Source organism: Brienomyrus brachyistius, chromosome 4 (assembly GCF_023856365.1).
Source record: "Brienomyrus brachyistius isolate T26 chromosome 4, BBRACH_0.4, whole genome shotgun sequence".
Classification (NCBI taxonomy): Eukaryota; Metazoa; Chordata; class Actinopteri; order Osteoglossiformes; family Mormyridae; genus Brienomyrus; species Brienomyrus brachyistius.
Window position 1 is genome coordinate 15,977,635 of NC_064536.1, and position 22,031 is coordinate 15,999,665.

At 44.1% G+C, this 22,031-nt stretch overlaps 2 protein-coding genes across 4 annotated transcripts; both read left to right on the forward strand.

The window, feature by feature from the left end:
* The first annotated feature begins 559 nt into the window (after positions 1 to 559).
* On the forward strand, positions 560 to 7,065 carry adhfe1 (alcohol dehydrogenase iron containing 1). Of its 2 annotated transcripts, XM_049012217.1 has the most exons (15): positions 562 to 775; positions 949 to 986; positions 1,140 to 1,186; positions 1,267 to 1,320; positions 1,687 to 1,841; positions 1,928 to 2,124; positions 2,399 to 2,476; positions 2,907 to 3,012; positions 3,841 to 3,993; positions 4,186 to 4,284; positions 4,366 to 4,444; positions 5,900 to 5,996; positions 6,081 to 6,238; positions 6,344 to 6,412; positions 6,446 to 7,065. In XM_049012217.1, the coding sequence occupies exons 1-15, from the start codon at positions 723 to 725 to the stop codon at positions 6,458 to 6,460; spliced, it is 1,398 nt and encodes a 465-aa protein (XP_048868174.1). In that variant the 5' UTR covers positions 562 to 722; the 3' UTR covers positions 6,461 to 7,065. The 2 variants fall into 2 exon arrangements, with proteins under 2 accessions (XP_048868173.1, XP_048868174.1); XM_049012216.1 differs by lacking the exon at positions 6,446 to 7,065 and having other exon boundaries at positions 560 to 775; positions 6,344 to 6,436.
* A 4,325-nt stretch (positions 7,066 to 11,390) lies between these two features.
* LOC125740696 (serine/threonine-protein kinase Sgk3-like) lies at positions 11,391 to 21,094 on the forward strand. Of its 2 annotated transcripts, XM_049012211.1 has the most exons (17): positions 11,391 to 11,614; positions 13,276 to 13,455; positions 14,259 to 14,342; positions 14,829 to 14,901; positions 15,710 to 15,785; positions 16,026 to 16,101; positions 16,182 to 16,228; positions 16,550 to 16,607; positions 16,904 to 16,987; positions 17,087 to 17,218; positions 17,448 to 17,560; positions 18,003 to 18,039; positions 18,554 to 18,640; positions 18,884 to 18,979; positions 19,328 to 19,483; positions 19,911 to 20,000; positions 20,164 to 21,094. In XM_049012211.1, the coding sequence occupies exons 2-17, from the start codon at positions 13,378 to 13,380 to the stop codon at positions 20,332 to 20,334; spliced, it is 1,458 nt and encodes a 485-aa protein (XP_048868168.1). In that variant the 5' UTR covers positions 11,391 to 11,614; positions 13,276 to 13,377; the 3' UTR covers positions 20,335 to 21,094. The 2 variants fall into 2 exon arrangements, with proteins under 2 accessions (XP_048868168.1, XP_048868169.1); XM_049012212.1 differs by lacking the exons at positions 11,391 to 11,614; positions 13,276 to 13,455 and adding an exon at positions 14,708 to 14,742.
* Positions 21,095 to 22,031: the final 937 nt, after the last annotated feature.

The window sequence follows — 22,031 nt, forward strand, 5'->3', positions numbered from 1 at the left end:
GGGAATATTGGTAGATATGCCAAGCCCCTGCCCCCCCAGTTCAGTAGTATATACATGCTGGTGGGGGGGGGGGGTGCCCGTTTTGCCCAAACTAATTAATGTGAACCTGTGCGTGAGCTTTAAAGGTAATGAATTCCCCCCCTTTAACCTTTGAGCACCTGCCCCTCGAAAAGTGTCTGCATAGCCCTGAGATTGCAGAAGATGGGCTGAATAAGCAGACAGCTATAAGATGACCAGCTATAAATGACCTGGCCAACCTCCCATGTAGGACACCATGCAAGCTGTTGCTTAACAAGAGTCTTGCCTCCTCATCCAGTTCAGACAGTTTTGCCAACTACTTTTATTAGAAAGTAGCTAAAGACTGCTCGAAAAGTCTCTAGATGACGCATGCGCATCTTGTGACGTCATCGCATCGTATTTGCATTTTGCCTAGTGTCAGATGGTGTAAGATCTTTTCGTCTGTTTGCTTCTTTCCTACTCTATGTGCTCACGTATACTGTTTTATAAAACAGTATTATCAATGAAGCCGTTTTCATTTATATATACTTCTGTTTCTGTTGTCAGCTAGGAATTTTCCAAAAAGTCGCTAGATTTATCTTCATTATTTTTGAAGCAGCACTGGGAGTGACCTACAGTGACATGTACAGGAGCAGCAGCAGAAACTCGTTTTCCCACAATCCCCCTGCAGCGGTTTCAGTCATAAGCAAAGGGCGATAATTGCAATGGCAGGACGCGATCGTGTGGTCAGTTTGCTTAGGCAACTCGAGAGAGCTGCGTAAGTTGTATTGCATTAAACTGTTCTTTTAAATCATTTTCCTGCTGTACTGTAAGATATGTAAACTGGAATAGAAAACTCGGCAGCGAAAGGACGGTTACTGGACAGCGTAGTTACTGCATTCTGTAAATTTCGATTTGTAGCCTGTTTGTTTTTCTTGCTTTCTTCCCTAGGTGTAGATGTCCTGCTCATTCACAGACATACCATCAAGGTAGCAGTCATGCACATCATATCTCTATATACCTTTTTCCAAATAATATTTTGGGAAATGTCGCTGTTATAATAGTTGAGCTGCATTCGCGCATTTAAGTATTCCTGCAGTTATTGTTACCTGGCTAGACGCTGATTTTAAGTTGTTTTGTAGTTTCAGTTCATGGGTCGGGAAGCCGGACAACCGATTATGCTTTTGAGGTACCGTTCCGAAGCGCCTGCCACCTGCTCAGCCCGTATGGAAATGTACAAGATCCACAACTTTCCTCCGTGTCTTTCAGATGGCGAGCTCAAACATTAGATATGGAGAAGGCGTTACTAGAGAAATTGGCATGGTAATGATTGTCTGTTATATGTGTTTTAATGCAGTAATTTGAAACAAAGAGCGTAATATATTCAGGGGTTGCAACTGCCTAGCATCTGATGTGACACATTATGCTTTCAGGCTCTCATGCAAGAAATCTTATTTCTGTTTTAGCTGCATTAAAAGCGCTGGGGTAGTTTACAAACCCTACAGACTATTTATAAGTTAATAAAACTGTCACATGCATGTAAATGAGTTTGCAGACTGTGACACTGTATATCTTATTTCATGCACTAAAATGTCCTTGAAAGAATAATTGTAACACAAGTTACCCATTTCATAAGAAAGGTTATACTTTTTTATTTTCACTGTTTTATTTACTGTAAATGGAGTGCAGGACATACGGAATCTGGGAGCGCGGAACGTGTGTCTGATGACGGACAGGACTGTGTCCCGCCTCCCGCCTTTCACAGCGGTGCTGGACTCACTGGCCAAACATGACGTCACTTTCAGGTGCTACGACCAAGTGCGGGTGGAGCCCACGGATTCCAGGTCAGCACCATCGCCTCCACCTCTCTCTCACACCCCCGTGTCTGTCAGGCCAAAGCTCTGCGGTCACCCTGCACTCCTGCATGCAGCTTCATGGACGCCATCGACTTTGCAAAGCGTGGAGACTTCGATGCGTATGTGGCGGTGGGCGGAGGCTCTGTGATTGACACCTGCAAGGCAGCCAATCTGTATGCCTGTCACCCCGAGGCAGACTTCCTGGACTTTGTGAATGCTCCAATTGGCAAGGGGCAGCCGGTAACACGGACCCTTAAGCCTCTAATAGCAGGTAAATCAAGGAAAATGGCTGTCCAGGCAGGGATGGTCATCCAACTGTGTCAGTTGAACTGTTGATGGGGATTTTGGGGACAGCAGGTTGCACTAAACAGTGAAGTAAACAAGATTTTAGTATCTCTTTAGAGAAGGGACAAAATACAATTTATCACTTATTTGCTTTTGAGAACATACTTGTTTCCGTGTGTTGTCATTATAATTTACCATATGTTGTTTTATATCTTATTTGCATAATCTTCTTGTTTTTTTTTTTGCCTTTGTATATATAGTACCTACAACTGCCGGAACGGGAAGTGAGACCACCGGTGTGGCAATTTTTGACTATGAGCCTTTAAAAGCTAAAACTGGTAAAAAGAAAATCCTGTATTTCTGTGGTCGCACATATTAGGGGTTATATGGTTTATGTAAGGTACACTTTCAGCTGGCCTGAAAAGCTGTTTTTGAGTTTCAGCCTGATATCAGAGTCTGGCCTTATTTGACGCTTTACCATTTCATTTCACAGCGCTTGCACCGCACCGGGGAGCTTTAACAAGGCAGCTAAACGTTGCGACATGTTCCTTATACTGAAGAAACTGGGAATTTTAAATGTCACCCACTCATATTTTCAGACTCTTCATGAAACTCTGATAATTAAGCTTTAACCTCGCTGCTTTACACTGTCTACCGATTTGCCGCTATAAGCAATATGAATATTAATTTTGTTGTACTTGTTATGTTATTGACTGCTTGTAATGTAGAATGTATATATCTGTGTATGCGTATTGTGTGTATTTTCAGGCATAGCTAGCCGAGCCCTGAAGCCGACGTTAGGGATGGTAGATCCCCTCCACACACTGCACATGCCTGAGCGAGTGGCCGCCAACAGTGGGTTTGACGTGCTGTGGTACGTGTTACCTTAGCCTCACCGTGGCTAATTTGTGGCAGCTTCCCACGTCAGTATCTCATTTATCTCCTTCATACTTTAGCTTTATGAGTTTCATGCAGATGTATGTAGCTTGCAGGTATCATCTACATCAATGGTTCTCGACCTTTTTTTACCATTCCAGCTCAGTCGCAATCCTATATCAGGTACAGGTTTAAATTAACGCTATGATGAAGCAATTTGCGCCAATCAACGCACCAATATGATTGGATGTGCCAGTGAATTTTAAAGTAAGCATCTGTGGTTTGCCTTCTTGGATTGGTTGAGTGTTCACTAGTTTTGCGCTAAGCATTTGCAGACCTAAGACCCATTTATATAGGACAATTCTAGGATTGGGGCTGGGAAATCTGATCGTTTTTAAATGCTTGCATTTCCAGTTCTGCCTCGTGACCCTTTCAGAACTTGCTGCCGCCACCCAAATTTGGGTTGCGACCCATGGGTTCAGAATCGCTGATCTACATCATGGGTAGGCAACGCTTATCCTGGAGTGCCGGTATCCAGCAGGTTTTCTAGCCTACCTGATGAGTTACTGTCTGCCTGAAGTCTAGGTGTGGTTCATCAGAGACCAGATAGAATACAAATCCTGCTGGATCCCGGCACTCCAGGACCAGGGTTGCCTGCCCCTGATCTACATCCATAGCTAACAATTAAATGCAGAAACCTGAGTTGAAATGTTTAACTGCAGAAACACGTCATGTCTTTCTGCAGAAAGGGAACACTTAGTTTTCTCTATAAGTAGTAGCCTGTCTGGGTGGGGTGACTCAGCTGACGTCGTGCCCTCTTCCTCAGCCATGCTCTGGAGTCCTACACTGCTCTGCCCTACAGCCAGCGTAAGCCCTGTCCTACCAACCCCATCAACCGCCCCGCCTACCAGGGCAGCAACCCAATCAGTGACGTGTGGTCCCGTCACGCCCTGCACGTAGTGGCTAAGTACATGAAACGGTGGGTCCCGCGTCTGTCCTGCAGCCCTAATAATGCTTGCCGACAGTATAATTAATATGGCAGCCATTTGTCTGACTGCTGATTGGGTGGAGTAAGGTCAGCTGACTGACACGTCACAGTTCCTGATCTCTGTTGGTGCTCTTCCTTCCTCGCTCACCTCTGACCCCTCTGATGTCTTCCACGCTTCCCCAGAGCCGTGAGGGATCCTGGGGACGTGGAAGCGAGGTCCAGCATGCACCTTGCCAGCGTGTTTGCCGGGATTGGATTTGGGAATGCCGGCGTTCATCTGTGGTAAATCTGTACACTCTGCCCTCAATTTAAACTGCGCCTCATAATAAGCTAATCAGTAACACCATGTTCTCTGTGATCTAGCCATGGAATGTCCTACCCCATCGCAGGCAATGTGAAAACCTTCAGGGCAAAGGGCTATGATGTGGATCACCCTATAGTGGTATGACTTCCTGTTTTTCTCTCTTTCTGCTATTCTTGGGATGTGACGGCATAGCAGTAATGGCAGAACATATTCGGAGTACAAAAAAAAAGTCGGAAAGGCAGTATTTAAAAGTTTCAAAGCAAAAATCTTTTGAAAGATATGCCGTTTTTTTGTGTTTTTTTTTTTTTTAATCAAGTGCACGCTTTTCCCTTTGGCCAGCTGGGGGCAGTAATGAGTTCTATATCAGCACCGCGGCCATGACTGACTGTGGCGCTGTCGTGTTGTGGAAATACAAACGCCACTGTTTAGCGACAACTTAAATACACCGAATGTCGCTGGGAGACTGAGCAAGAAGGCAACGTGCTGCATGATGTGCAGTTAAAATGAAAGAACGCGGAGTTTCCAAAATGCCATTTACATTTCATTCTTTATTCCATCGTCTTAAAATCTTCCGTGTCCAGCTTAAAAAAATTCTTATAAAATACGATTGCTGTAAAAATTGTGGCAACTGCGACGGCGGACAACAAATTAAAAACATCTTCCTTACTCAGCCCCCACTGACTACTATACCGGTGAGCAGGTTGTGGTCCTGTCACTATTGTGATTTTCGACCAGCTACTCCTGTGACATTTACCGTATAACACCAAAAACAAGTGACACATACAAAAGACAATACAATTAACACACCTCACTTTTTCCAAGTATTTACTATGAAATGTCAGTGGTGTCTGCCAATTGTAGAAACTCCATCTGCATTGTAAGATTCCAATTCTAATTTAATAAAACCTCTCAACGAAAGCAACACTTTCAAGTTGAAATTTGTTTCAAGCCGACTGCAACTTGAACCACGGATATTGATAAAGATAAAATGATGCCTGGTGCATATTCATTCATGCATCCTTGCATGCGTAAACAGAACTGAATGGCCTCTTTTGTCACACACAGCTTAGCCTACCTGAGCATTCGCAACATCCTTTGGTCAGACGAATACAGCCTTTTAAAAACGTTTTCTACATCCGTTCGTAAAGTATTCTGAATACGTTGCTAATATTGCCAACTTTGGTCAGCTGCCTGCTGTGAGATTTTCATTCTGAGATCAGTCTTCATGCTCATTTTTCATGTATGTAACAGTTTAATTACCTTGTAAATAGTCTGTAGGGTTTGCAAACCCCAAGGCTTCTGATGTAGCTAATTTTAGGTTTATAACGGAATATAAATTTGCTGTAAGATTTCTTGCGTGACCAAGAGAGTCCGGCGGAGTGTGTGTTATGCTAGATGTGTGAGTTGGCAGCCCTGAATCACTTGATATGTACTGTAACAGAATACATCACTGAATATATTTAGGGCAATGTATTCAACCATCACTTCTTTTTTCCAAAATATATTGCCCGGCCGTGTCTTTAAGTTACCAGGAGGGGGCAGTCTCGCACAGGTTCATTTGTCCCGTTGTCTTGTCTCATGCTACTCCCTCAGCCCCACGGCCTTTCAGTTGTGCTGACTTCCCCTGCGGTCTTTGCCTTCACTGGACCCATGTGTCCAGAGCGCCACCTTGAGGCGGCACAGATATTAGGTGAGATTTGAAAACCGGTGAGCCTGAAGCCTGCAGAACTCTGTAGGGGGGAAAAAAGCAGAGCGTGACCTGGCATCTTTGTAGGGGCCGACGTGCGGAGTGTCAAGCGCAAGGATGCCGGATCAGTGCTGGCAGATACCCTGAGGGACATCCTGCAGGACCTGCAGGTGGAGGATGGTCTGGGGGCCGTTGGCTACACCCGAGCTGATATCCCTGCACTTGTGAAGGGCACCATACCACAGGTGGGTGGCCTGTCTTGAGTCCACTGCCACCCCTTAGCATGCAGTAAGGGAAATGTTACACTGAGGTCACACACATCTGTGTCTGAGAGGGTCGTGTCATTGCAGGAGAGGGTCACCAAACTTGCCCCCCGGACTCACACAGAAGACGACCTGGCCCAGCTGTTCGAGGCCTCGCTGAAGCTCTACTGAAGCTCTACTGAAGCTCTACTGAAGCTCTACTGAAGCTCTTCCGCTTGGCGTTTCTCCCTCCCCATATTCTTTACCACGGTGTTCTCACCAAGACCGTAACTTGTCGCTCTCTTGCTGTTGCTCATCACCTTAAGTACATCGTGTTCCGATCACAAGTCTGTAACACGAGCAGCGATGCTGGTTGTGTTTATGTTGCCATGGGGATTTGGCCGAGGACGTGTGATGCGTTTTATTTTTGAACGTCTTCCCTGTCTCCGCTGTTTCGCCAGTTCTTGTGATTGAAAACTTCTTTCCCGCTATGAAGTTCGTATACGTCAGCTGGGGAGGCTTCCTGCAGATTCCTTCATTCTTCTGGATTTAATGGAGAATATATTTTTTTAACGGTTAAAGTGGGGAGAGAAATAACGCGTGTCCTGCATTATGGGCTGTAGGCAGAGCTGGCTTGCTGATAGTGCACGCTGCAAGTTCACAGGCCTCACCAGAGCCTCTTCTATTCCAGCCAAGTACATCTGTGTCCTTGACGTCAAAGAAATACAACTACATGTGTAATTTTTTAATTTCTGGACCTTTAATCATACTTTTTTTTTTTCTTCAAGTAATTTTATTTAACTTCAATAAATGCACATTGTTCAGACTGATTCATGCATCTTTCAATATCTGATTATGGAGGGACCTTGGCTTCACTTTAAAAATATGAAATATTTTTAAATTGAACCATCTTTTCAATACAGATGCTGCTGGCAAGTTCCGCAGAGGTTTATTGCATTCTAAAAATAACCCAGGGACTTTGTACTGGGTTCCAGTACAGATCAATTATGCAAAGAGGGGCTTAGGGTGTTGAGCGCCTTACTGCCTTTAAACGGCTTAGCTTTCAGTCATTCGGATGTTGGGAGAGACGGCTGACTGCTGCGAAGCTGTGATTCCTTGGACCTGATTTTTGGAGTCCCCTCCATCGGATGGATCTTCTCCGATCAGCCTTGTAGGCATTGAGCTTTCACTGAGATACGTTCCGTCTCCTGCCAGCTACATGCTACATGCACTGTGATGGGTACTTTTGGTTGGGGAAAAAAAGGCTAAATGTTCTGCCTTTCATTGGGTTGTGCGACTCAGTGTCTCGAGGTTGCGAGGATGTTTCGATCGTGCGTGACGATGTGCTCTTTAGTGTGGAAAATGCCCTGACCAGTTGGGTCTTGTGTTCTATGCTGACGGTACGTCTGGCTTGTGGCTTCGATATGCTTTTTAAAACATAGATTTGAGTGCAAATGTTCCAAAGAAGGAAAAATGAAATTAAATGGATTACAAGAGAGATGTGACCCACTGAAGATTAATGGCACATGCAGTACTTGAGCAGCATGTGTGTTCTTGGAATTAAAGATGCCAGTTATATGTAAGGTAGCGCACACGTGTGTGCATGGTCTAGGTATACCTTACCTTATGGGGACACAATGTCCCCACAACGTGATGAATACCCGTATTTTTTTCCCTTATGGAGACCAGTTTCCTGGTAGGGGTTAAGGTTGTCATAGTTAGCATTAGCATTGTTCCCATAGAAATGAATGAGTGGGCCCCATAAGGATAGGTATACCCTACGTGTGTGTGTGTGCGCGTGCGTGTGTGTGCGTGCTGAGCCAGGACCCGATGAACGTGTGGCAAAACAGAGAAGGTAGGTGGAAGGTAGCTGTTACAGCCTGTCTAGCCCAGTGTTTCCAACCCAGTCCCCAGGGATCTCCAGTCCATGTTTTTTTCATCTTCCAGCTCCCAACACACCTATGGCAGGTGTTTAGTGTTCTTGATTGGCTGAGAGCTGAGAGGGAGCACTGGCCTAATTGGTCAGTCCTGCCCTTGTGTTTGGGGAACATGGACTACGGGGTCCTGGAATCTGATCCATTTAATTCAGACATAACTATATATGTGAAAACTAACCTGGATGTACGGTACCTGTCTCTCGTTACTAAAATGTTACTGGTTAATATTAGTATACTTCATTTATCAATTTTGAACTTGCCATATAGAATTTATCGGCAAGCAAAACTATTTTGAAAGTCAAACTAATTCAAACTGGAAAGACTCTCGCGGTGCTGCATAATGGAGCGACTGATCTGGTGTCTATTAAGGTAGTATAAGACGTGAATGAGTCATGGGGGTGTAGAATCAAGATACTTCGGCCACTGTGGTAATGATTGCGTGATGCTGGCATTTTTCGTCAGTGGCGCTCACATTCCTTACATTACGGTATTAGTCGTCGCGGAGATCAAAACCGCACCGAAGGTGTTACCGTGCGGCACGTTGAAAGAGTATCTGCATCTTGTTAAAGGTATTTGCAGCATTTAGAAACGCTTCTGTCGCGAAGAAATATTTGCAGATTTAAATCCAAGGAAGGCAACTGGGAAAACGTTTACTTTTAGGTTCCTTATATAAATATAACCACCAGTATAGTTTGGCACATGTGTGAAACTATTACTTACATACACTTTGGATAAAACGGTATACTAAGCTGTAATATAAATAACTGCAATAATTTCCTTCGCCCTGTAGATGGTGGTAGTAGCCAATCCAACTACAGACCACACTGGCCGGATGAGTTGGAGCGGTGTCAAGGAGAGGGGGGGAGGTATTTCCCTGCAGCATGTGTCATGAGACTCATATAAGCCCCGTCAGAATGGCGGAACCCTATAAACGGAGATGATAATGCAAAGCAATCCCGGTTCAGTTCATTATAATCCCTTGAACAGGTCCACAACGTGTCCACAACTGGTTTATTTATAGTTATTAGATATCAGATCACCATTTTAGGATAGGGTGGGTTCAGGTATGATGGCACATTTTATTATTATTATATATTATTATTATTATTCCGGGTTCGAGTCTCCGCCTGGGTCACATGTGTGCGGAGTTTGCATATTCTCCCCATGTCGTCGTGGGGTTTCCTCCAGGTACTCCGGTTTCCCCCCACAGTCCAAAAACATGCTGAGGCTAATTGGACTTGCTAAATTGCCCATAGGAGTGCATGCGTGAGTGAATGGTGTGTGAGTGTGCCCTGCGATGGGCTGGCCCAGTAGAAGCTCTGTTACAGTATTATTAGTGAAGGTAGGCACAAAGTACCTTTGGATTAATTAGCTAATCCACTAAATAGCTGATCAGCATCCCCAGCCTATGACATCGAGCGATGCTTCAGCCTTAAGTGCACAGGCTCCCTCATTGACCGGGATGAGGCTTTCTCTCCAGTGCTCTCATTCACAATTTCCCAGCTAGGGTAAATCACTTCATATCTGTTCCGTTTCACCTCCTCCTTTGTGACCCAATGGATACACGCCCAGGCACCTGAGCCAGGGGGTATCTGTTTCAGGTAGCCCCTGAGAGCGATGTCCACCGGTCATGAGGCTTCGCCCAGGGTTCATTCAGCCTGCTTCACCACCTCTTCTTCGGGGTTCAGAGGAAGAGCGACCCTCAGGGGATCCTCAGATCAGTTGAAAACGAGGCATCCGAGTCCGTCTGACAAGGCTGTCGCCAGCCAATGAACAGTAGGGGGTGGGACGCGGAGAAATGGGTGGCTACCAACTGTGATCCAGGGGGCTGATCGGTTGAACAGTGTTGTCAGTTACTCACTAGGTACAGTCAATTAGTAATTCTGGCTACATCACCCGTATACAGTAATTAGATTAAGAAAGATTAAAATGGGCATATATGTTTAACATTTCATTATTAGTGATGGAGATCTCTGGACACTGCGGGTTCGGCTCTTTAGGAAAAGCTCATTATCTTCTGCCAGTGATTAATTTAATCCAGTGTTCAGAAATAAGCCTGCTTGTTAGAATTATTTTTGAGCATAAACAATTCTAGACTATATTTCTTATCTCAAGCCCGCCTCCCAAAAAATAAATGCCATTTTAAATCCAATTGGCGAATCTGTCCTTTATTTCTTGAGGGCGAACTCGCCCCCTATCGTCAAATCCTAGAATCTGCTTGTGAGAAGATCTGAATGAAATTGTTTGTTTTGATTATAAATGTTCATTAACTCATGGTGTATATATTTAATTATAGTCCTTTTTAATGTTTACGTATCAAGATACATTGTAAAATGTGCATTTTCTATGCAAATATAATGTATACTAAATGACATTAAAATTAATTTAATTAAGAATTCCTTGCATCCCTTTCGAAGTACAGAGGGAATTATAGTGGTGGAGAAATGATACAAAATGCAATGACAACAGTGAAGATTGGAGATGTACACTGAGAAAAAATTAACAGTCAGCACAACCTTACAGAATGATACGAGGAGACCGTCTTGGTTGCTGGTTATTAATTTGCCGACATTGGAACATTCTCGTGACTGATGTGTCTGACCTCTTTCTACAACATGCTTATCAGGACAATTGTTTCATCATTGACGTCTGGAGATAAAAAATCACACGCATGTATGCACATGTGAGCAAGTGAAGAATCTAATGTCACAGAAGGAAGTAACCGGTTCGTCTTTTATTAGCAAGACTGGAATGCAACAACCCCCTGGAAATCAGTTCCCCTCTTAAGCATATACAATGTATGTAAGTTCCAGGTGGCAAAATATGAATCTGTGAAATACACACACTTTGACAATGGGTGGCTCAGTGGGTAGCACTGCGTGAAACGTATTTAAAGAAGAAACATATTCAAGCAGACCACAGTGGCATTTATGCGTTCAGCAAGGCTTAACTTTTCCTCTTTCATTGCATTTCCGCAAAATAAAATGCTACCACAGTCCTCAATCTTCGCTGCGTAATTATATTGAATGATCGCTGTCAGGCACGGAGCATAAATACAAACGCTGATTTCAAGAAGCTTTCTGTTGACGATCTGTTACATCTCTATCCTCTCTCACGTGTGCGGAAATGTGCGTCATTCGCTCTCCCGGTGACTACCTGAGAATGCGCCCGTTGGCCACTAGGGGACGCCGTCACGCCGTTTTTAGGGCCTTTCCCTGCAGTCGCGTGACTAATTGCACCGGAACGCGCAGAATAAACTTTTTCGGCGTTTCCTGCCTTGCCTGGAATTTGTCAGTATGTCTAATGGGATATATGGTGTCGGCTGTCAGAGAAGACCACCGATCGTGCATGCTCGTCTTTAGCTGAACTAATATATCCCTCTATTATCGATTTTTTGCCAAGTGGAGTTTATCGGTTTCAGAAGCCTACCAAAGTGAAAGATGTAAGTTGAGTTCGAGCTTCTTTGTCAGTTTGCGGCGGCAAGTAGTAAATCGGATGTGTAATTCTGGCTTTCTTCCATATCTACACTGAAATATATTTTTGCATGGTTGGTTGTTGAAAGTGTTGCTGACGCTGGAAAGTATTCCGCATAAGTCAGTAACTTTGTCTCTTCTTGCCAACACCTAAGATAATACCAGTCTTACAAAGAATGACTGAACTTTAATCATAATTGGTAATAAAGGAGTTTTGTTACGAAATGTCCCTTGTATCGTTTGTTAACCTGTCATTTGTCCCCGAACTGCAGTTTATTGTCTCGTATATTTCATTATATCTGAAAAATTCTTTTGGTTCCTGAACAAATCTACTTTCACTTATGGTTATTTTTTATTCTTGTCTTTTAATTTCACAGCAACTGACGACTTTCGCAGAGCTGACTGAAAAACTATCAATGTGTCGCTTTACAGGCGTGCTCGTTATAACTTTACTTTGTAAGCATGCAAATTTTGCTTAGCATTTAACATATGTTTCCTCTCAGCAGAAAACAAGACTTAACACTGGTCATGAACTAAACCAGTTTGAAAATTTGCTTGCTTGAACTCGCAGAATAGCCGATGAATGCCACTCTTGTTCATCCTTTCGCCTGTTTTCCTTTACTGTAAAATTCAACAATGTCATCACTGTCTGTGCCATCTGGGGGCAGCGACAGTATTTGTCTTTTTCCTTTTAAAAAAAAAATCAGATCTTATCAGTTTCATGAAACGTATTAAATGAAATATTAAGCCTACACAAGAACAATCAATCTTACGTTAAAATCATGTTAATTTTTAATTTTTATTTTAATTATCTGTATTGTCCGCGTTATTTTTTTTTTTGAGCTATAGATAAATGCGAGGACTGAGAAGTTATGTATATTTATTGCTTAGTTATAGTTTTTGTACATGTTGTGATGACACTGACCTTGACATCACAGAGAGTTTTGATTGACCCATGTTCCTGGAAGAGTCTTACTTGGGCTTTTGGGCATGCTGGGACAAGACTGCACAAGACTCTGCTTGATCTATAATTGTGTGTGTTATTCGCACACTGGCAGAGCCGGAAGCGGCAGTTCCACTGCCCAAGTGTCTTTCCAGTTGTTGTGAAATGGCTCTCAGTGGAAATTTCAGGTTGTGCCTGATGGGGATGTCAGTCTCGGGCTCTGAGAAGAGGCAGGTGTATCTGCACTTGTTAACAGCAGGTTGTGGGTTCAAGTCCTTGAGCAAGGTGTGCCTCGTGAATCCATTCATTGTTAATGACCACTTACTGAGCTCATGGTTATTCGGAGTCTCTTCAGGATGGCGCAGACTCAAAGGTGCAGTGCGCTGGACAGGAACATGCACATACACAACATTTCAGAGCTATCAGCATGACGTTTTGGGTTTGTGGTTGGAAACTGGAATTCAAACAACCTCCATGTAGAAGTTGCCTGCAACTCTAGACATAAACAAATATAATGTGTCTCAAAGCCGGTTCTGTAGCTCTTGGATTAAATATTGTATCCTACTGGCCCCTCAGAAATTTTTATACAATTACCTCAATAAAGAAATTAAGAGCAGATTTTCTGCAAAAACCAGTTGGACTGTTGTGAGGCGCTGCTTGTAATTTTGTCGATTTCTGTCTTCCTAGGCATGAAAGAACCAGTCTTCTGGCAAATCTGGGACCGGCTGGGACTCGGATCTGAGGAGCTGCCTACAGGTGGGAGCCTGACTTACTGAGGGACTCGTCCTCATGGAGGGACAGGCGACCTGGCCTGACGTCAGCATCCCCTGCCACAATGAGCAGAGGGACAAGAAGAAGCGCTACACCGTGAGTAACCTGTATGGGAGCGTTCAGTCTGAGTACTCAGAGTACAGTGAGTACTACACCAAAGCTGACTCAGAACAGGAACTTGTACAGGAACTGTTTAGCTTTAGTGTTTAGGTGTACTATTATAGTGTGTAGTGTATATGCCAGTCAGAGACCTAGGCAGGTGTCCTCCCCCACCCAGGGGGGACACTAGTGGTGAAGATAGAGAGCTGCTTGTGTCACCTAATGGTTTGACTAGTACTGCAGACAGTGACCGCAAAGTATTCTTTCTGAACTTATCTCATCGTGCTGATTCTGTAATATTACTCTTCCATGTACTCACACTTAGTAACCAATGTGCATCGAAGTCTCGTATAACTTGCACGGAACAGTTAAAGCCTGTCTTACTAATTTGTCCACAAAACTTCCATCCATCCATTTTTCCAAACCGCTTATCCTATTGGGTCGCGGGGGGTCCGGAGCCTATCCCGGAATCAATGGGCACGAGGCAGGGAACAACCCAGGATGGGGGGCCAGCCCATCGCAGGGCACACTCACACACCATTCACTCACACATGCACACCTATGGGCAATTCAGCAACTCCAATTAGCCTCAGCATGTTTTTGGACTGTGGGGGGAAACCGGAGTACCCGGAGGAAACCCCACGACGACACGGGGAGAACATGCAAACTCCGCACACATGTGACCCAGGCGGAGACTCGAACCCGGGTCCCAGAGGTGTGAGGCGACAGTGCTAACCACTGCACCACCATGCCGCCCCTTCCACAAAACTTTGTTTACGTTATTTTTTTTTTCTTTCTAGGTTTACAAAGTGATGGTCAGAGTAGGACGGAGGGAATGGTTTGTGTTCAGGAGATACACAGAATTTGACAAACTTTATAACACGGTAGGTAACGGAGTGTTTTCATTGATGCTTATCCAGACATTGCCCCCCAGTACATTATACAATGGAACACTTACCTTATTATATGCTGCCTTGTTTCACCAGGAATTTAGACAGAAATTGTCCACCTCTTAGATCATCATACATATACTGATGCTTTGTGGGCTCATTGAAGCTAAAGTCTGTTAACAGTATGCGAACTCAGGTTCCTTTGACTGTGCTCTCAGACTCCACTCAAGAATATGGGAGCCTAATACTGACCAGCACACATGATCCGCCGGATATCGCAAACCTTCTCTCCGGAGTATTCATTTGACATATATCAGGGAACTAGTTTCATTTAATCTCCCTTTTCTTACTGATCCCAGTTCAGATACTGCAGGGCAGACACTTGGGTAATGAGGTGAGACACCCCGACTGTCTCCCCGAGGCTATGAGAGGCTGAGCTGCCCCCGGCCCCCTCCCACACCCTGCATTCTCTCTTTCCAGTTACGGAAGCAGTTTCCCGCGTTAAACCTGAGGATCCCAGCCAAGAGGATATTTGGGGACAATTTTGATCCTGGTATGTATTCCGGCCATATAAATATTATAGAACAGTCAGATCCAGTGAAGTGGTGAAGCAGGAGACACGGAAAATGACCAGAGAGCAGCCGGGTAGAGCAGCCGGGTAGTGCAGCCGGGTAGGGCAGCCGGGTAGGGCAGCCGGGTAGGGCAGCCGGGTAGAGCAGCCGGGTAGGGCAGCCGGGTAGAGCAGCCGGGTAGAGCAGCCGGGTAGAGCAGCGGGGTAGAGCAGCCGGGTAGGGCAGCCGGGTAGGGCAGCCGGGTAGGGCAGCCGGGTAGAGCAGCCGGGTAGAGCAGCCGGGTAGAGCAGCCGGGTAGAGCAGCCAGGCAGAGGGCAGAAGCATCTTTCTAGTTCCAGAGATGTTTGTCAACTTATCCAGCAGTGCCTCATAAATCGGAGGATGACATCAAGTGACCTTTAACGAGAATGGGAAGCATTAAGTCGTGTAAAGTGCACTGTTAGGACAGTGCGTAGCTGAAGTCCCATAAAGCAAGGAAGAAGCCCTTCATTAATATGAAACGGAGAAGAGCCAGGCTGGAGTTTGCAGAAAATAAAAAATATCATTTACAGTCGCAGACTCATAAATTGAGAAATGAGTGAAACTGAAAATTTTGCTATGGTCTCAGTTTTTTTTTAGAGCTGTACATTTATTATTATTATTAGATTGGATCTATTCAGTAATTTTACATCCAAAATAGTTTCTTGTCTGTTTTTAATCTGTTTTAATCGTATGATATAAGTGTGTGTGGTAGCCTGTTCAATCCAGATGTTAGGGACTAGATGTATTGTTGCTGATGTCCTTTGACAGAGTTTATAAAGCAGAGGAGGAATGGACTCCATGAATTCATCCAGAGCATCGTCTCACGCCCTCAGCTCTGTACCCAGTGAGTATCTTGAAGACCATAGAGCTCTCACTCGCGCGACGTGGTGTGTAAACCGTGCACTAAACTGACAATGAACACTGTGTACAAGCCGTTAATTAAACCGGCACTCAAAACAAACATTACTTGCTGTAATTATACTGTAATACTATAGTGGGTAGAGCTTTGCGTCATTTGGTCATGTGACCCACCCTGGGAGCTCGGGCGTTACCTGTGGTGTGACGGTTCGCCTCCTGTTTCAAGCCCGGAAGTCAGAACCTTCCTCCAGATGGATAAACCCAAAAACTTCTCCGATGGCTCTGAGGATGATGATGATAAGGTACGGCATGCTAACCTTCAGGTGGTTCTCTCGAAGCCTTGGAGATATCACATTGAGCTGGCCTGCCATGTGTCTTACAGAGTAGCTCCCCCAGAGATGTCAATCTGGGTCCCTCCGCCAATCCACAGTGAGTTCATCCCTCGTCATTTTTTTTTTTTTTTTGCCAAAATGGACAGTAATTGGGGGTCTAGACTAGTGACTAGCAAGTCAAAAGTTGAGCAAACATTAAGCTGTTTGTAGCCATTGTCACAAATGTATAAATTTTTCCACCCTTCGTATTGTAAATAGGGGGGAAAAGTAACTCCAGAAGGATCTCCGCCTGTTTTTTTTTTTTTTTTAATTTACTGATGGCATATGAAGGGGAGCTGGGAAAGTATCTGACATTTTGTTCTGGGTTTTTCCACTTCTGAGTGAAGAAAAATGTACTCATTTGTTCTGAACTTTATAGCGCCAAACCGACAGACTTTGACTTCCTGGCAGTCATCGGGAAGGGCAGCTTTGGAAAGGTACGTCCTCAAGGAAGCTTTCAGGGCAGGGGCCCTTCGCTCTACATGCGTGTGGTCAGGGCTGGTGTGCAACACACTTGGAATTGCTCTGTGTGATGGATGGATGGATGGATGGATGAATGAATGGAGGGAAGGAGGGAGGGGAGTCCCAGTGGAAATTTCTCCTGTAACACATCTACACTTCAGTTTTGTTAGTTGAACAGTTGCCTGCTTCAGAAGAGGTTTGAGTTGGTGTTCAGCTTTTGTTCATTTGGAGCCGGCTGTCATGAATTTGTTGATGTTCTCCCAATAATTAGGTTCTCCTTGCCAAGCGGAAGCTGGACGGGAAGTATTACGCTGTAAAAGTCCTGCAGAAACGAATCATAGTGAACAGGAGGGAGGTGAGGGAGAGGTGCTTGGTGACGCTTGATGGCATTGGTGTGCGTTCTGCTTTTCTGGGGTCTCACCGGTTCCTCATGTTCTCCGGCATTGTGTCCCAGCAAAAGCACATCATGGCTGAGCGGAATGTGCTTCTGAAGAGCCTCCAGCACCCCTTCTTGGTCAGTCTGCACTACTCCTTCCAGACCACAGACAAGCTCTATTTCATTTTGGACTTCGTCAATGGTGGAGAGGTGAACCCCGTCTTTTAGCTGGCTGACTGACTGCCCAAAATCATCTACATGTATGGAATAACTATATAAATACTAAGCAAAATCTGTGAGCACATTTCCCATAGTGACATTGCAATCTGGCATATTAGTAGACGCCTAAAAATGATAGAGGCTGAGGAATTATTATTATTATTATTATGTGTGTTACATTATTAGTACATTCATACTGGTATTAATTTTGTCATTCTAGCTGTTCTTTCACCTCCAAAGAGAGCGGACTTTTCCAGAACCTCGAGCCAGATTCTATGTAGCGGAAATGGGATGTGCTCTGGGCTACTTGCATTCATTGAATATTGTTTACAGGTAGGTGACATTATTGAAATGTCCCTTGTCGTATCTAAGAGCCTCTGGGTTGCTGCGTCCCAGTCACCCCTTTGGAGTCTGAAGGGCAGTTAGTGAGGCCAATGTTTCCTGGTCTGCAAAAGTGAATTGGACAGCGGATGGCGGCTTGCCAATGTCATCAGACACAAAATAAGTGCTTTCATAAAGTCTCGGGGGCAGTCGATTCGTTATAAGGCACCATTTGACAGAGCAATATGTTCCTAATTTAGCTTTGATGGTTGTTTTAATGCTTTCTGAAATGCCTTTCTCGAGTTCAAAGTATTATGTTGTTTGGTGAAGAGAACATCCTACTTGTGTTAAGGAAATACAGATTATAAGATTCCAAATAATTTTTTTTTTTGTGAAATATGAAAACATTGTGAAATGTTTGCATACAACTGCCAATCTATTCTATTGTTTATAGGGATTTGAAACCAGAAAATATCCTCCTGAACTTTGAAGTAAGTTAAGTATGGTTGTCTTTTTGTCTGGAGGGTGTGGCTATGAATTAATGTGTAAAAAAACAGTTATCAATGTATTTCTTAACGTGTTTAGCTTGTGCAAATGTATAATTTGTATGTGTTAGACCTATGTTTACACGAGATGTGGAAAAGGTCTTTTGCTGTTTCTTACATTAATACATTTTTTGCTTTGCAACTTACACGACGTGACAAGATGATGGTGATAGAACTGTATGCTTGAATAGGAAATATTCCCTTTTGCTTCAATTTTGCAGCAGTATTAATGATATTTTATAAAAGCGGTATGGTTATGGAGTAATCTGGGACGAAAGTACTGTCAGAGGACTACAGCTAACCTTGAATTCTAACAAGGATCACGCCCTAATGAACGTGATGAGAATAAGCGCACGACACGACCTCCCGGCCAGCATTCCTGAGCAACAAAGACTCCTTTAAACCCGCGGATAATGAGTGGTCTGTGCTTGAAATGTCTCTGTGTTGCTGTTTTTCAAAGGGGCACGTTGTGTTGACCGATTTCGGACTGTGCAAAGAAGGCATTTCCCGCGATGAGACCACAAACACTTTCTGTGGCACCCCGGAGGTGAGAGATCTGTCCAGAATCATCGATAAATCGGGGGGGGGGGGGGGGGGGAGGAGTTTCGCTCTCGGGCTGCTGCTTTCCCCTCCATGGAGTCCAGTGCGCTGCAGGAGTCCAGTAGGGAGGCAGGGCTGTGGAAGGAAATTGTGGGGATGTTTCCCACCGCCTGTCCTCTGCGGCTGTTCAGTCAGAATGACGTCCGTCTTTCTGAAGCTTGCGTGTCCATGTGTGTGAATTCCCTACCAGTACCTGGCCCCAGAGGTGCTGAAGAAACAGCCATATGACAGCACAGTGGACTGGTGGTGTCTGGGCTCTGTACTCTACGAGATGCTTTATGGCCTGGTAAGCAATCACCCCCCCTCAATGTTTACACGTTAAGATGAATGTCCTCTATTGATAGAGTTGCTTGCATGAAACAAAAGGTGAAAACATCTTAATGTGTGAAATTTTTATGGAACTACTTCAGGTTTAAGTGCCCAGACAAGCCTATATTGTTAACCACATTCAGTCAAAATGCTATTCAGTGTAGCACAATTTTACAGACTATTGCTAAGCACTTTCAATTTGAACATTTTGTTCAGAGTTAGCATTTTAGCCGTATGATTATAATTTAATTTGCAGCCTAGGGTAAGGGCCCCATTGGAGAGAAGTAAATCCTAGTGTTAATAAACTTTGTGTGTGTGTGTGAAGCCCCCCTTCTACAGCAGGGACACCCAGGAGATGTATGAGAACATCCTTCATAAGCCGGTTCCTGTCCACCAGGGGGCATCTTCCAATGCGTCATCAATCCTGCAGGGACTGCTGGAGAAGGACTGCAGGCTTAGGCTGGGTGCTGCTGGGGACTTTGTGAGTACGGTTCAGTGTAGAGAGGCACAGTGAGCCAGTGGGAGGCCGTGCTGCCACTCTGTCACTGTGTGTGTACCAGTGATGACCAAATGAAGCTTCATGAACCATTTGCTGTATTTTCTGACACCACTAGATGGTGCTCTCTGTTCATAAAAGGCTCAAAGCATGGCCCAAAGCAAACCTAGAGCACCATCTAGTGGTGGCAGAAAATGCAGCAAATGGTTCATCAAACTTAATTTAGCCATCACTAGTGTGCACTGCTAGTTGTTCTTCCTCTGACATGAGGACCTGAAGGAAACCCACCCGACTTCAGTGCACAAGTTCTGCATTCTCAGTCCTCTGGGTTAATAACAGCCGGAACCCAAATTGTTCATTTTCTTTATATGTCTATTTTGTTGTATGTTTATAAGGTTTTTCTTTGTTTTAGAATGAGATTCAAAAACACCCCTTCTTCTCTTCTATAAGTTGGGAGGACCTGGAGCAGAAAAAAATTCCACCACCGTTCAAACCCAACGTGGTATGTAGTAGTTTTGATTAGAGGTTGATTTTTGGCTAAAGCTTGTTGTACATAGATTAAATTTGATGGTTTTCTCCAGTTAGTGGTGGAGTGTTTTATCTAGTCTGTGAGAGTAATTTTTTAAAATATGTGTATCAAGCTAACTCTGACTTTTACCTTTCAGAACTCGCCATGCGACATAAACAACTTTGATCCAGAATTTACGGATGAGACCGTTCCCAATTCCATTTGCTATTCTGGGGAACAATCTGTGGTCAATGCCAGTGTCCTAGAACCCGATGATGCATTTTTGGGCTTTTCTTATGCTCCACCTTCAGATGACTCCTTCCTTTAAAAGTTTCAAACAGGATCTACAAATGGCTTAAGTGACAAACACTGTTTAAAAAAAAAAAAAGGGAAGTGTTACTTTCCTGGGGTCAGATCTAGTTCTACAACAAGCCGAAATATTCGTATATTCAAAAATCCAAAAAATTCATTTGGGAAAGTGCATCACTGCTGGGTCGTAAGCAAAACTGGGTAAGTAGTGACTGGGTCTCAGTCACTAGTTTTCAATGTGTTTCTACAGCTGGCATTTAAAGGAAGTTCTTACAGGAAGAAACGGGGAAAAAAGTCAGGATCCAGTTGCCAAAGTCTAAACGTGATTAAACAGTCGCTGACCACAAAACACCCTTTTTTGTACCAAGTCTTAACGTTTCTGTGTTTCGTTGAACAACAAACATCTGACGGCGACCATGTCCTGTGCGTAGTACTGTAAATAAGATGTAATGATGTGTCGTTTAATTGTAACTCCAGATTATGCTAGAGGTTATTGGAGCCGTTTCTGTAAAGTTAACTGAACTATACTCAGAGCTCCATTATAAATAAAGCATTTTTAATGGCTACATCCATTTGCCGTATTTGTGTCTCATAGAGTCTGTTAGTGTTGATCACCTGCTAACCTGTGCTGAGCGCTGGGTTTGTATTCCGCGTTACCTGTGACGCGGCTCGGGGTAGCGAAGTGTTGACCTCAGTCATGTGACACGAATGAGGCGCCGTTTACCAATGTACAGCCTTTCTGAAATGTAGGTAATTAAACATATAATAATTATTATTAATTCATTATGGTCATTGTCTTTTTAATGGTGGGACTAACTTAAGTATTGTGTAGGAGGGCTGTGGACTTACAATGCCAACCGGGAGATTCTTCTTTAGCTTTATACAGATGCCGCTTTCTGTTCCATTTACATTTCTTAGGTTTCTGGAAGCTAGTATTCTGAAGCCGTCAATGGTTTTCATCCAAGTCTTATATAGTAAATCTATGTGCGTGCAACCAAATGCTACTATATCGAGTTTTAATGAAAACCAAAAGGCCAATTGCTTTTTAAGAGAACAGAGCGGCTTCAGATGTCCGCAAACAACACTTATTCCCGACAGGCTTTCCAGGATGGGGACAGTTTTTTTGAAAGTAATTAAAGATGACTTCATCATGTGTGGCGCTGTGCTTCACTGTCGCCTCACACCTCCGGGGTTGAGGGTTCGAGTGCCAGCCTTGCTGTGTGTGTGGAGTTCGCATCTGTTCCCCACGTTCTGCGATTTTCATTCAGAAACACTAACCGTTAACCCTTCGTCGGGTGAGTGGCTAGAAGATGGAAGAAGAGAGAAGTTACGACGATTCCACTCAGGGGCCCTAAAAAATTTGAATCATAATTGGATCGGTGTGGGTTGGGAGTCCGATATCTCTAACAGCACCTTTTGACTATGGAAGTCGGGAAGGAAAAATGAAGGTGTGAAGGGCACCCAAATGATGGAAAAATGAAAAAGGAGAAGAAGCAGCCAGGATGACAAAGTATTGAGGATCTCATGTGGTTTGCTTACTAATGCAGCCAAAAATGAAAACGGACAATGAGAGGAACTTGTTGAAATATTCAGCCGACGAGGGTGTGCTATGAGTAAGGCTGACACCCCATCATTCACAGCTCTGCGCTTGATGCATGCCTGGAGAATTAATATTAATTTTACATTTTGCACATTGTTTCTCAGCTGGTGTAGCCT